General features: G+C 37.5%; 1 protein-coding gene across 1 annotated transcript in view; it reads right to left on the reverse strand.

The window, feature by feature from the left end:
- rnf13 (ring finger protein 13) overlaps positions 1–12,837 on the reverse strand; it is a 43,838-nt gene extending 31,001 nt beyond the window's left edge. Inside the window, exons 1-4 of the mRNA XM_037674580.1 lie at positions 12,642–12,837; positions 9,791–10,013; positions 9,502–9,582; positions 1,409–1,531 (exon numbers count right to left, since the gene is read on the reverse strand). Coding sequence (XP_037530508.1) covers positions 1,409–1,531; positions 9,502–9,582; positions 9,791–9,904 — 318 coding nt within the window. The 5' untranslated portion in view covers positions 9,905–10,013; positions 12,642–12,837. The remainder of the gene's footprint in view (positions 1–1,408; positions 1,532–9,501; positions 9,583–9,790; positions 10,014–12,641) is intronic.
- Between the last annotated feature and the right edge of the window lie 1,228 nt (positions 12,838–14,065).

Below are 14,065 nucleotides of genomic sequence, written 5' to 3' on the forward strand. Positions count from 1 at the left end.
TAAAATGCTCCCCAAAACCAAGCTCTTGTGATGATGTTGCTCTAAGCATCAGTTAACTTGGTCCATAAAATGCTCCCCAAAACCAAGCTCTTGTGATGATGTTGCTCTAAGCATCAGTTAACTTGGTCCATCTAAAACAATAATAATAATCTAATATCTGTAAGTGCTTTACACAAACTCTGTTCACAAATAAAGAATGTCTTAAGATCTGCACGTCTCGGGTGATTTATTCTCAAGAGAGCTAAGCCTGGCATTCAAAAGGAGTGTGTGTTTTGAGTGACCGCCGGTGAGCAGGAGTCATTTCCTCTCTTCAAATTAAAATAAAAAAGTAGATCACATGAATCAGCGAGTGCAACCGACTCAACATCTGCAGGTCTGCAAAGTCATCACAATTACCAGAACAAGCACAATTTCCCATGTTCCTACAAAATGTTTCAAACATTTGAACTCTATATCGTTTTCTTTATCTTTATGATGACAGAAGCATTATAACTGGTGTAACAAATTTTATGAAAATGGACAAAACTGTATTGTTTTCCAAAAAAACTGCCTCTACAAGTGACTCCATACAACCCAGATCCTGTCCTGGATTGATTTATAGTGTTTCCAAGGAAGTTTTTTTAAAGACAGGTCAGGATTACAGATGTAACTTTTTAATCACTTTTTTTTCTATTTTTGCTCTCCTCTGTCAGCAAGTCAATAATCTCTTCCTCTCCAGGACAAGCTCACTCCCAGCACTCACACCCACACCCAGACAGAACCAGCATTTACCACCTTCCTCTGTACATGGTACCCGGGTGATCATTTCACTTTGCTAATCGTCTCTCTCCATCCTTCAACTTTTTCCACGAGTTTTCAGGCGAACATAAAACTTTAACTCTTAAAAGGCAGAAAAAACTGCAGGAAAAGAGAGGCGGCAGCAAAATTTGTGGAACTATTTTGCAGGAAACTGTATTTAGGGAAATGGCCACTTCCTGTTTTCCTGCTCTATCAAGATGATCTTTTGAGCTTCAGTAAAAATTAACTCTGGAACACCCCCTGCTGACATAAAGACACTGATAAGCAACATGGTAGTGTAGGATTTCACGCACTTTGGTAGAATTTTGTCAGCTTAAACAAATACTAAATATGTTTTTAAAATATTGTTTTTTAAATCATTTTCTGGGGTTGAAATTTATTTAAAAATCATCATTCAGGTTTCAAAAGAGCCAACAATTAAACGAATCCATCATAAGAAAAGAAAAAAACTACACATGGTTTTTAAGACCGGTTCATTTATGTTGAGTAAAACTAGTTATATATATATATATATATATATATAATTATATATATTTTTTTTTTTTTTTTTATTATTATTTTATTTTATTTTTTACATGCTGTCGGATTTCAACCAGTTTAATTTCCGTACCTTCATGTCAAAGTTGCAGTCAAACCGTTTGATGAGGACGAAAAAGGCGCCCGTCAAGTTGTCTCTGGGAGGGGGTTCGATGGGCTCGCACGCATTTTCTGGTCGAGATCCAATCAGGAATCCCTGTGGGAATAATATCATAGGAGATAAGAAGAATATTGAACTTTGTTTGAACTTTTAGCAAGTATTTTTCCTTAACAAGCCAAACGAGACATTTTTCTGGAAAAACAAAAGGTAATCATTAAAATACAAGACTATATGTTAAGAACAACATTTTTTAACTGAAAAGATCGTATTTATATGTAGGAAAAATTACTAATAAAGTTTCTTAGGCCAGTGAAGACAGACTGAAATGACCAAATTTAGCTAAAGGGCGAAGGACTCAAAATAATTCTGAGTCTGGTTAGTTTTGTAAGTCTTCAATACAGTTTATATGACTGAACCACTGACAAATCAATAAGTAATAAAATATTAAAAGTTGAGTTTATACATCTCAAAACGTTTGGACAGATACAGTCTCATCCCAATGTCAGCTCCTTGACTCATGCGGAAAAGTCACCTTCGTTTCTCCCTTCTCCCAGACAGACTTCATGTGCTTAAACCCCCCCACAGGCATTCTTCTAAAAACAACTTGACTCGGTACTATTTTCTTCGAGAAACAAACGGAGTACCGGTAGTTGCTGCAACCTAATATAAAACAAACACTAACATGGCAACAAATGCATAATATACAACTGTCAACTGAAATTAAGAATATTTCCAACAAACTGTATGAGTATGTTATAATATAAATAAGAATATAAAATAAGCTGGCTGTTCTCAGATTTCCCTAAAAACCTTCTGAACCTTGCATTTCCCATCTACATTCCTCTCTGCTGCTTCCTGTCTTGGTCTCATTTCCAGTTTCAGCTTTGATGCTTTGAAGTGACTGATGAGGAGATAGAGACAAGATGAGAGAGGAGTCTATATATATATATATATATAAATAAAACACAAATATGAACGCTGAGGTTACTGGATGACAAGAGGGAAAATAAATGACTGATGACAAAAAAAAAGTTGTAGTAAGATAAATGGAGATAAATTTGAAAGAAGCAAGTTGTTAAGAGGGAGTGACCTGGTTTTATAAACATTTCAAAACCTCTGCTGCTCTTATGGGCGTATAACTAACACCGGTGTGTCCAAAGAGCGATGAAGATAGGAAGTGTGGACTGCTGTGGTGGGACTGCTGTCACTTTTATCGCTGCATTTACCCCTGCATCACACAAAGCTATGGCTTTAAACCTTGGCACAGCCCACTGACGAGTCAGCACTTTCTGTCGCACACATAAGGCTGGAGTCAGCTCGCAGCAAACTGATTTCCTGCAGGAAAACATCTGGCTGATTGCCACACTGAGGGATGACCAACAGCAGTTGAGCTTCACGTGAAACATGACCACTGGGACAAAACAGATTAGCAACATAAATCTGTCAAACAGAAGATAAAAACTGCTGACTAAACACACTGAATAAGACTACAAATGTGAACGATCAAACTTTTGAATTAGGGAAATCTGCAGAATCTCGGATCATTGGCCAGAAGGAATGTGAGGGAACACCACCATCAGCTCTGGGTGTCTCCAGTGCAGCCCTTACTGCTAAATGACGTCACTGTGCCGCTGCCTCCATTCCACCGTCTGACAACAAAACCAGCAACAAGAGTGCCCTCTGTTGGATGGGATAACGTTAAAAACAGAGCAAGAAAAAAAAATGTCTGCCATGACTGCAGAATGAAGACGAGAATAGGCTGAGCAACATGAAATAACTGTGGGAGGAGGAGAAGGCATCCTGGAAACACGGTCTGAAATCTGCGTAAGGAAATGACACTGAACACCACTCATCTCTAGTATTACTAAACTGAACTGAAGACAGCAATCATGTACTGCACTAAAAGAGCTTCTTCACAGTGTAGTTTAACTTGACAAATGAGAGGATGATCCACAAATCACGAGATGGGATGTTTCAGTTCCTGTCTCTACAGTTTAACAGAAGTGGGTGTTGGACAGAAGGGGAAAAACTTTGTTGTGACACAAGGGAAACTTTTAGTCGCTCAAAAACAACAAGCACGTGGAAAGTTCCTGATCTGATGGTAAATCACAAACAAACCACATGTCATAACTGTAAAACAGCTCCATTCGCTGTTGTAACAGAAGTTGGATGAAAAATTAGGTAATTAATTACAAAACCTTCAAAACAGCTATGGAGTGGTTAATAAACTGGGAAAGTTAAACATGTGACGGTTAACAAAACTGTTTAAAAGTTTTATCAAAAACCATAAAGGACTAAAATGAAAGGCGTTAAAGAAGTTGTGGGCAAAGAGCTAGTCATGTTACTTCATTTGAAGTTGTGCTAGTCTGAGTTCAGTTTAATGTGAGTGTGCTTACAGGAACGGTCAAACTGAGTCCTGCAGACTGTCTTTAAGGATTTATGAGCATAATGAGTATGTTGGTAAGATCCCAAAGAGCAAATGTCCTGTAGAAGAGCAGCAACGCGTAAAGCTCTAAGTCTCACTACGAGCTCTTAAATCAGCTGCAAAGGGCTTTAAAGACAAAGCTGCAAAGTGATGTGTTTTACTTTAATTCTGTTACAAACGTTTCATTAAGGGAGGCACGGTGGTGGTTAGTGGTTAGCCCTTTTGCCTCATAGCAAGAAAGTCTCTAGAAATTGTCTTTAGGTGTGAGTACGAATGGTGTCCCTATGATGGACTAGAGACCTGTCCAGGGTGTACCCCACCTCCCGCACCATGACTGCTAGAGACAGGCACCAACTCTTCCATGAGCTGGAAAGGAAAAAGGAGGTAAAACAAAAATGAGTAGATGGATTTTTTATTAGGATGCCAGCAAATCCACTGCACTCATGAAAAGAAGTGCATGAAATGTCTCCATTAAAGCTCATCTGTCATTTGCCTTGACACATTGCAAAACAACAGTCTTTACCAGAGATACACTTTGATACTAAATCACTTAGTTCACTAATTTTTTTTAAATTTTTTATGTGGACACAAATATCAAGCTATAACAATGAAGGCTAACATATTTTTCTGGAAAATAAAAAATGTGTACAGTTCCCTTTTAGAGTAATTGGAGAAAAGGCTAGATGTGATTGCACAAAAACATTCCAAAAAAAAAACCCCATAAATTACTACCATTGCAAATACATTTACATTAGAAACAGTGTTCTGATCCAATTTGATTCAATAAATTACTACACTTCAAGGAGCAAAAGTCATTAATTTCCTCTTTTTCACCCTAGAGACAGCAAATGTCTGTAGCAAGTGCTAAAACAGTGCTGATAGATGAGAGGATTTTCTGTTGTTGCAGAATCCAAGGCGGAAGTGAGGAGGATTTATTGCAAATTATTGTACAGGGATTACATTTAATCCTGTCAAGAGAAAATCGTACTAGCAGGCTTGTTTGCAGGTTTGCTGTGATTTGAAAGGGGGGGGGGGGGGGGGGTGCTAAACAAAGGAATTAAAATCTCACTCAACCATGACTGAGGTTTCCTAAAAGCAGATTAAACTCTATGCCACTTCCCACTCAGTCTTGGCAATGTTCAGAACCAAACCACAATACCTAATCACACCAGGAAGCAGCTGATGCTACAAACGTTTTTATTTTTATTTTTTATGAAACAGACATGCAGACTATATATTTTACTACATTTTTAAGCAGAAAAGGATAAAATATTGCAAGGCCAGGACTCTAGGGCACAGATTACCTGCTCTTTTATTAAGGACTGGTGGGTTTCTGCCATAAACCTGCATAAAAGTGTTAGTGTATCAGAGTAGTTGTGTCTTATTGTCAAGACAAAGTGCTTTGTGTTTGTATCATACTCTGCATGGAAAATGAAGGCAGGATAAATGTACAAGTTAGCTGCAAGTTTCCCAGCAGAGCTAGAAAAACTTAAGCTGAATCCCATTTCACCCATTTAGCCTCTACAATTACCCCCACCATCTGCATAGTCAAACTAAGAAAGGTCAAGGGGTACGTGTAGGGCTAACAGTAATTTGAATTAGGCCTGAAGTCTCAGCGTTTTCTCATTGCATTGGACTATACTCTTGTTTGTTAAGTTGTTCTGGACATTGTCACTTCTAAATTTAGAACACCAAGTTCTGCTTGGCTTTTCCTCTTTATTGAATAATTATCAGTGCAAGTGTGCTTTCCTCTACTGAAATGGTACTTAAGACACTTTGTAGTTTGGGAAAAGGTCAAATTACAGGAATGAGAAGAATATTACTCCTGATATTTGTGGTTGCTGTCATTTTCTCCTGTAAAAGCTAACTGTAAACCTACACAAACAAGTAAGACAAAAACACATGAAACTCACCCTGCCTGGCTTCTTTTTCGCCCCACAAACTGTCAACCGTGGTTTAAAACTGATGTAAATGTCAAATCGTAAATTTTAGAAAGGTCAGGCTTCCCTTGTACTTGAACAAAAAGATAAGTGAAAGAAAATGTCAGGCTAGAAAACCTGTTCTTGCACTGAACCGTGCAGGCGTATAACACTCAAGCCATGTGGACACCGAACTGTTGAAACAAGTGTGAGAGAACCAGAGTACCAGAAAAGAGAACAAGACGACTAATGCAGGTGCATGAACTGCATCAGTGACAATATTGTGCAAATGACTTTAGGTATGAGCATTTGTCCAGAGTTTTCTGTCATCAAAGCAGATTTGTCTAGAAAACTAACTAGAATATTTGCAGGCGCCAAAGGGTTGAAAAAAAAAAGGAGCCTCCTAAAGAGGAATTCAAGAAGCATCAAAGGCCTTTTGGGGATTTCACAGTTAATTAAAAAGGATTTGAGCAAAAAACATGTTAGGAACAGAATGTTGGTTTAAATGCCTCTTCAACATAAATTAATCGTATCTGATCACATTTGTAGTAGTATTTTAGTTAGAGATCTACAGTAATGTTTTGTGTCTTGTTTGTTTCATAAAACATCCATCTACCTGTTAAAAAAGGAGGAACTTTGTCACCTTTGTTCAAACTGAGCAAAAGGAAAAGATGCTCTAAATGACATGCTATAACCACAACAAAATCTGTGAGCAATTCAAAGTCATCAATAGTATACCTACACTCCATGTCTTTAGTCTGTAGAATGAATCCAGAGCATGAAAAGCAGAAATGTAGGATTTTAATTAGGCCAAAAAAAAAAAACATCTACAACCTTTTTATCTTGCACATTTAATGGTCTAGAAAAACAAAGCTATAATTCAGAACTAACTAAAGAAGATCATTTCTACAATGAAAAACAATCAGTTTTAAATTATTTGTCACAACAGATGACAGTTCATGTAGCACTAAACAGTCTATGGTACACATTATTCTCTGATATGCAGCGTGTTTGTACTTTCACCATATTGAGTCTTTTGCTTCACGTGACACTCAAAACAAGATATGTTGAGGAAGGAAAGTAAACTCTTACTTTAATTTTATGACTAACAAATCCCCCAAAAGCACTTTGACAAAAATTTGTTGGAGAACAAGTACTGTAAATTAAAAAAAAAAAAAACCTGTTAGAGATGAGTTTGTGTGTTTGGGAGTAAATCAACCTGCAACTTCTTTAGTAAAAAACTAGAGATAATCAGAATTATACAGGAAAAGTTTTACCAGGTGATGCTGAGTCTGTATTTAAATATTTTTGAAACTTTTTATAACTTGTGCACAAGCATTCACACAGAAAAAAAAAAAACTTTTACAAGATTAAATTATACTTTTTAATTTGGAGCTATTTTACAGGGTATAGTTGTGTACTTCAGGGACCTTGTCTGATCAGAATCAGTTCTTATAAACTGGTGCCAGAGGTTTCTGTCTGACAAAGCTAGCATGGCAGGTTATCATTACAGAAGTGACGAGTACAGAAATGGAACAGAAACTAACAAAATGTCTGAGTGGGAAGACAAAAAACCTTACTGCCAACAGGGAACAGAGTTACATTCATAAGATGCAGTTTTGACAATTAGGCAGTGTTTCATGTAAAAAAAAAAAAAGAAAGTCAAATTAACATGTGACAAAGAAGATCTTTGAAAACGAACCTCTGCATCTGTTTTTACTCCCAGCCTTTTCTACAATGACTAAAAAAAAACAACCTTCCTATTCTCAGACAAAATCAATATATCTTTGTAAGATCAAATACTTTTTAAAGTGCTGCACAACGTTTGCAAATTACATTGGTCTTTCTACTCTTTCCTTATTTTCACTCATTTAAAAGAAAGACCAAATTGATCTAAGGGGTGTTGTGGCCACGGTTATTTTATAAAAACAATATATGAGCTAAGAGGGAGGAAATGATCACTAATATCAAGGCATAGCATTAACAGAATAAATGCTGTGTATGCTGCATACAGAAGCAGTCACAAAGACAAGATGAGAGTAAAAAAAAAGAAAAACAGAGTCAAGCAACTAGATACAGAAAAGGCTTTGTATTCCAGTTTGAAGCCTCTTTCCCTGTGGAACATCTTCAGGAGATAAACTGGCTTGTGCCACCTTGTGATCCCAGATGTCTTCATGAGGTTTATAAAGCTGCAGCAAACAATTTGTAATTACAACACAAACGGTTCACTAGGCAGACTCACTTTATAAACCCCCTCAGTAAAAAAAAAGGCAAAGTCAAGTCAGGTCAAAGTTTGCGTAGCTGAGTTTATTCATGTCATACTACAAGATATTAAACTATTCAATCTTCAGGATCACAATTTAATAATTCATTAACTGAAAGAAGAGCCTCTAAAATTTGGTCTCAGTCTATCTTACATAACTTTACATAATATTGTTTGTCCTTTACAGATTCAAAAAAGATGTAGGCTCCATCAGCTTTCTGCCAAAATTGCCCAAAAAGAGACATTTATGGCAAACAGATGAACAACTGTGTGTCTTTGGGGTCCTGAGCAACATATCCGTTAGATGTTTAGCATTTCTGCCCGTTGGACAGCAGCAGGGCGAGCAGAAATAAAAATAATTTAATACATTTAGCATGATAGATGTAAATTAAATGCAGTGTGGAAGACAGAGAGACTAAGCCTATTGTTACATAAAACAAATATTCTTGCACATGAACACAAAGCACCATGTAAAAATCCCTACTGTTTATCTAAATTAAAACAACTTAGCATGCCATTTCCAAACCGATTGGTAAAACAAATATGAATGTTGCAGCTCTAAAATATTGTCCGACATCTCCCTGCTGTAAATTATTCCTTTGGATTTCCTTGTCGGGTAATTCTGACTGTTGCTGGGCACAAATCTCCATTTAACTACTCGGACGTTAGACCATAAATAGTTTTCTGCTTTACAGATAATAGGTCTTCAACTACATACGTGTGCATTTGTGCACACAAAGCCACACAAAATTAGTTTTCAAATCATGTAAAATGCTAGGGATCTTTTTGACTTTTAAATATTTTAAAATATATCGTTACATTACACCTCATGCAAAAATGCTAAATATTTAACCCTCATAATGATGTAACAATCTTAGAAATAACATTACAAACTAATAGTCCAAATACACTGCTAATAAACACAACACATGTATCTGTCGGGTATGCTAAGGGCTCGTCTCTTAAGAGCAAAAAGCCTTTGTACAACAACAAGCTCTTGACTGTGGGAAACAATGGCCAGTTTAGAAAGCAGACATGAATCAACTCCTCTGTTTGTGAGCTTTATGGATCAACTTCTGCGGCAAACAGAAACCTCCCAACAACAAAAAACAAGACATGGTATTGAAATACAGTACTTGACTCTAGACAGCAGTATTTGAGAGTTGTTTCAGTAGACTCAACTACATGTTAATTAAGCTTTATTCAAATGAATTTGAAGTGTGCAGAGATTCATTAAAGTGTTTGACTTCATAGGTGATATTTTGGTAGCTTTATCATCATGAAACATGATCATGAACATCATGAATCTCAATCCATTGCATCTATCTCATAAACATAACCTGCTTGCTGATCATGTCCAGATAATTAAACATGGACTCAGTAGAGATGTAAAGTAACAATCTGCCAGTAAACAACCAAGACAGAACTTTAAAACAACACTTGGCTCTTTTGCACTCACCTTTAATCCATCACTAGGGAGCCGGTAGCCAAATCGAGCAGGCATATCATCAAACGTTTCAGTTTTGTTGTCAAATGAGTACTGAAACAGAAAAAAAAAACATTATCTGACATGTGCTGATTACTGTAGGCTCAAAAATGACTGCTGACACTTTGTTGACACGCCAAACACTGAACAATTGTTTGCAATTGATTCATGAACAAAGGTCTGTCTCTCTGTAAGTGGTTTAATTCTCTCGAAGGGTTTAATTATAGGACATTTGCACATATCTGTATTCTTCTTTACTTACAGCAGAGATGTCAGCCTCCACAGGAAGCAGGTTGAGGAAGGCAAAGAGCTGAACGGTGAAGATGGTGTAAATCTGGGTGGCAGACAACATTAACATTCCCAGAGACAGCAGCATCTTGGCATCACGTTTTAATCCTCAGCTTCAACGCCACACAAACATCTACAAGTGATCACACCAACAGCCTTGTAGCTGGGTTCCTGTATGATGGCCGGTATCGTCACACCTAAAAAATGCAGAAGTATTTGTGTAAGGCCTTCATACAATCAGTTTGAAAACTTAAACATTACTAACAGCACGTGAGATATTAAAGTAACCTCTGGGACTGAAAAGTAAAGCCAATGCAACAAAGTCCATGCTCAATAATCCAGGTATACAATCAGGTCAAAGCCAATGCACAAAAGAAAAAAGTATTTTAATGGCTAGCAGCAGTATAGACATTGTATAACTAAAATCTGTTACCAAAGTAAAGAATAAGTTAAAGCTTTTCAAAATATTTTGTGGTCTAAATCAATATTTGTGTACCCATAACTCACTCTTTGCTCAACATTAAAAATGAAATTATATAAAATTGACACTTAATTTATTGTAAATCTGTTTACCCACCGATGAATAACTTGGTACACTGAATAAAAAGAGTACAAGGCAAATAAAAAAAAAAAAGACATAGACATGTAACTTTGTACAAAATTAGCTTGCTGTGGGAACCCCTGAAAAAAGGAGCAGCCAAAAGTAGGAAAAAAGTGTATTTTAGAAGTTTTTTGTACAAATAAATAAAACCTTATACAGTAGGCCAAAGGCTCAAAATATTCCATAGTTAAATAAATAAAACCTTTATTTACATGTAATCCCTTTTTAAAGAGACAGAATGCTTTAAGAGCCAATCTTTGCATACAACAAGCTGCTGGCAGCTGCTCTCTGCTTGAGGTACTATATGACTCAAGTTCAAGTATCTTTATTGTCATTCGCATCACGTTATACATGAGGTGGAAAGAAATTATGTACCAGTACTCAAGGTCTCAGTTACACCCAAAAATAGCAAAAAATATAAAGCACAAAAAGAAACGGTATATAAAGGATCTAATATATACACCAAGACATACACTAAACGAATGCTAAACAATACGTTATGATATTAAATTATATATATTAAATTTAAAAATTTTTTTTTACATATTTTTGTGACATTTACCTAACATTTTTAACCATATTGTTGCCATTGAACTTAACATTTATATTCATTTACACCACTCAAAACAATGTTTTGCTGTTCTTTATCATATTAATTTGTCTTTGTCATACATGTGACTTCTGTTTTGGTATTGGGGTTTTGAACAGCCTGTAAAATGTGGGAGTTGTTTTGTTCAGTGATGAGGGGAGTGGTGGTGCAGGGGCTAGAGAAGGTGAGCTTATGATTGGAAGGTCGCTGGTTCGACCTCTCACACGAAAAACATCAAAATATGGGTGGGAAAAATTAAGAGCCCACACCCACCTCCACCCTCATTTGCTCCACTCTGGGCATTTCAGCAAGACCCTTAACCTCCACCATCTGCTCCCCCGGGCACCTTAGATGGCAGCTCTCTGTTTCACACAGAGGGGTGTGGTAACTCGGTGGTCTGTGGTTGCATCAGGTAGGGCAACAGGTATAAAAAAAAATTGCCAAATCTCAGTGCATTATATTTCCATGTAGCAACCCCTGAAGAAGGGAGCAGCCGAAAGAAGAAGGCTTTGTTCATTGATAAAAAATATTAAAAATATAGCAGTCATGTACAGGAAAACATGACAAATTTCTGAAGTTTGGATTAGGGATTGTAGGTGGAACAGTAAAAACAGTGTTTGAAGCAGTTACTTCACTACAAGCTGCAGGTTCAAGACTTAACTGTGTTTTTGTGTGTGTGGAACTTGCATGTTCTCACTGTGCATATGTGTGTTCTTCAGGTACTGCATGTTTTGCTCCCACAGACCAAAAACATGCACGTTAGATTAACACTAACTAAATTGACCCTATATATGAGTGGGCATGTTAATGGTTGTATGTCTTGTTAATCTCTATGAGGCCCTTGATGGACTGGCAACTATCTTTAGTGTCTTGCCCAGAAATAAGCACCAGCTCTCCACAATCCTGCATGGAAAAGTGTGAAAAAGAAAATGGAACATAGTCGAGCATTTCGTTTATTTAAATCAGAAAGTGTAACGTGACTTTTTAGAGAAGCCTGTGAACCTCAAGCTTTTCACCAACAGCCCAATCAAACACAATTTGAATATTTACAGAGTATTCACTTTTTGACTGTTGTTTATTGCAGAAACACTTGTTTTTATTAATAGAGATCATCTCAGCACTCTTGTTGTTTCATCATAGTGTCCAGAATCCAACTTTGAGGATCAGTTTGTCAAGGAGTGATATTGTATTTACTGTTTGGTACAAAAAGAACTTCCGGAAACTATTAGCGAAACAGCGAGACTGAGATTGAGTTTTCACATCATAACAAAAACCCCCAATGAGAGAGGGAAACAACATTTTTCATAACAGGAGAAATCAGAAATGTCAAACGACAACGATCACATTTTCTGAGAGAAGGTTGTAATATAATAACATCACTGTTATGACAGAAAATGAAATAGCAGATGACAGACATTTGATTAGTAAAATAAAAACAGCTGTTAAATCAGGATATAAATGAACATGAAAAAATGTATACGATAAAGTGGTAATAGCGAGTTCAGAAACCTTTAAGATGTAGCAGTATACACAAACACAAAGCAGTGGACACTAAAATCTTGCAGGTGGCGTCCAAAACAGAGCGACCTTTCCATTAGCATGAGGCTAATGACGGAAGCTAACATGGGTGTTTACCTTTAAATGTGCATGTAGCCTCGTCTTTTGCAGATAATTAGCTGATGTCAGCGACATTGCTCTCCTTTGCTACGCGTCGTATAAAGCAAAATGGACAACCTCAAGAAAAATGGATGCAACTCGCTACGAGTACGGGTATAAATGTTGCTGTTTAATCCCACACCGTTAGCTTCTCTCAAGCGAGCTCTGAACTCATCGCCGCTGATTGGGCAACACGTCTGTCAATCACTCCACCCCGGAAATGACTCCCAACATAAACATGTCCACGTGATAGATCTGTTTTTGTTTTGTTTTTTCTTTCCCCCATTTACCCTTTATTTATACAAGTAGTCTCATTGAGGCACGTTAACTCGTTTTCAAGAGAGACCTGTTTAGGGAGCAGATGGTGGGGGTTGGGGGCCTTGCTCAGGGGCCCAGGGTGGGGCAAATGAGGGTGGAGGCAGGTGTGGGTGTTTCACCTTTTCCACCCACATTTTGATGTTGACGTTACCGGGAGTTGAACCTGCGACTTTCCGATCACGGGCCCATGTTCTAGCCTTTGCGCCACCAAATTGCTGCAGGCCTTTTACAGTCACATGAGAGGAGCCTAAATCTTTAGCGCTATCTTAAGGTGTGCAGCCTTTCATTGTTGACTGTGCGTGGTTCTTATCCACAAGTTGTGCCCTTTTATACATTTTATAAAAAAAATTGTATGCATCCTTTATGGTTGTCTATTGTTGTCATTGTTGTCCACTGTTGTCATCACTTTTTGTTAAAATTCAGGTCTCTCTTGTAAATGAGTCCCCGAGGCTCAATAGGACTAACCTGTATGTGGGCGGCCGTGGTGCAGTGGTAGTGGCAGCCGACCTCTGATCGGAAGGTTGGAGGTTCGAATCCCGACTTCCCACACCATGTGCCGTTGTGTCCCTGGGCAAGACACTTAACCCCGAGTTGCTCCCGGTGGGACTGGATGGCGCCTTGCATGGCAGCCTACCGCCACCGGTGTATGAATGTGCGTGTGAATGGGTGGATGGCTGGTACTGTAAAGCGCCTTGGGGCCCCTCATAGGGGGCTGGAAGGCGCTATAGAAGTAAGCTCCATTTACCATTTACCATTTGTATAAATAAAGGTTGAATGAATGAAAAATACAGAAGAATGTTGGACCCCAAAGTACTTAACATTGAAAGATTAACTAACGTATAACAATTGCCAGGAAAAAAATTTTTAACAGACATGTAATTTTACAAATAAAAGGTTTCAGTATTAATTTGCATCCTTTTAATAAATTTTAGAGCATTTTTTTTAGATGTGGAATGTAATTATTTTAACATCCTGTTACAGTTGTAAGGAGAAACATTTTAATTTTAGGATGTCTTAAGCAGAACAAAACATTAGGTGGGAGACGAGATTTGAGAGGAAAGGAGAAGAGAACTTGTCCCTCATTA

This window comes from Nematolebias whitei, chromosome 3 (assembly GCF_014905685.2).
Source record: "Nematolebias whitei isolate Nwh7 chromosome 3, NemWhi1, whole genome shotgun sequence".
Taxonomy (NCBI): Eukaryota; Metazoa; Chordata; class Actinopteri; order Cyprinodontiformes; family Rivulidae; genus Nematolebias; species Nematolebias whitei.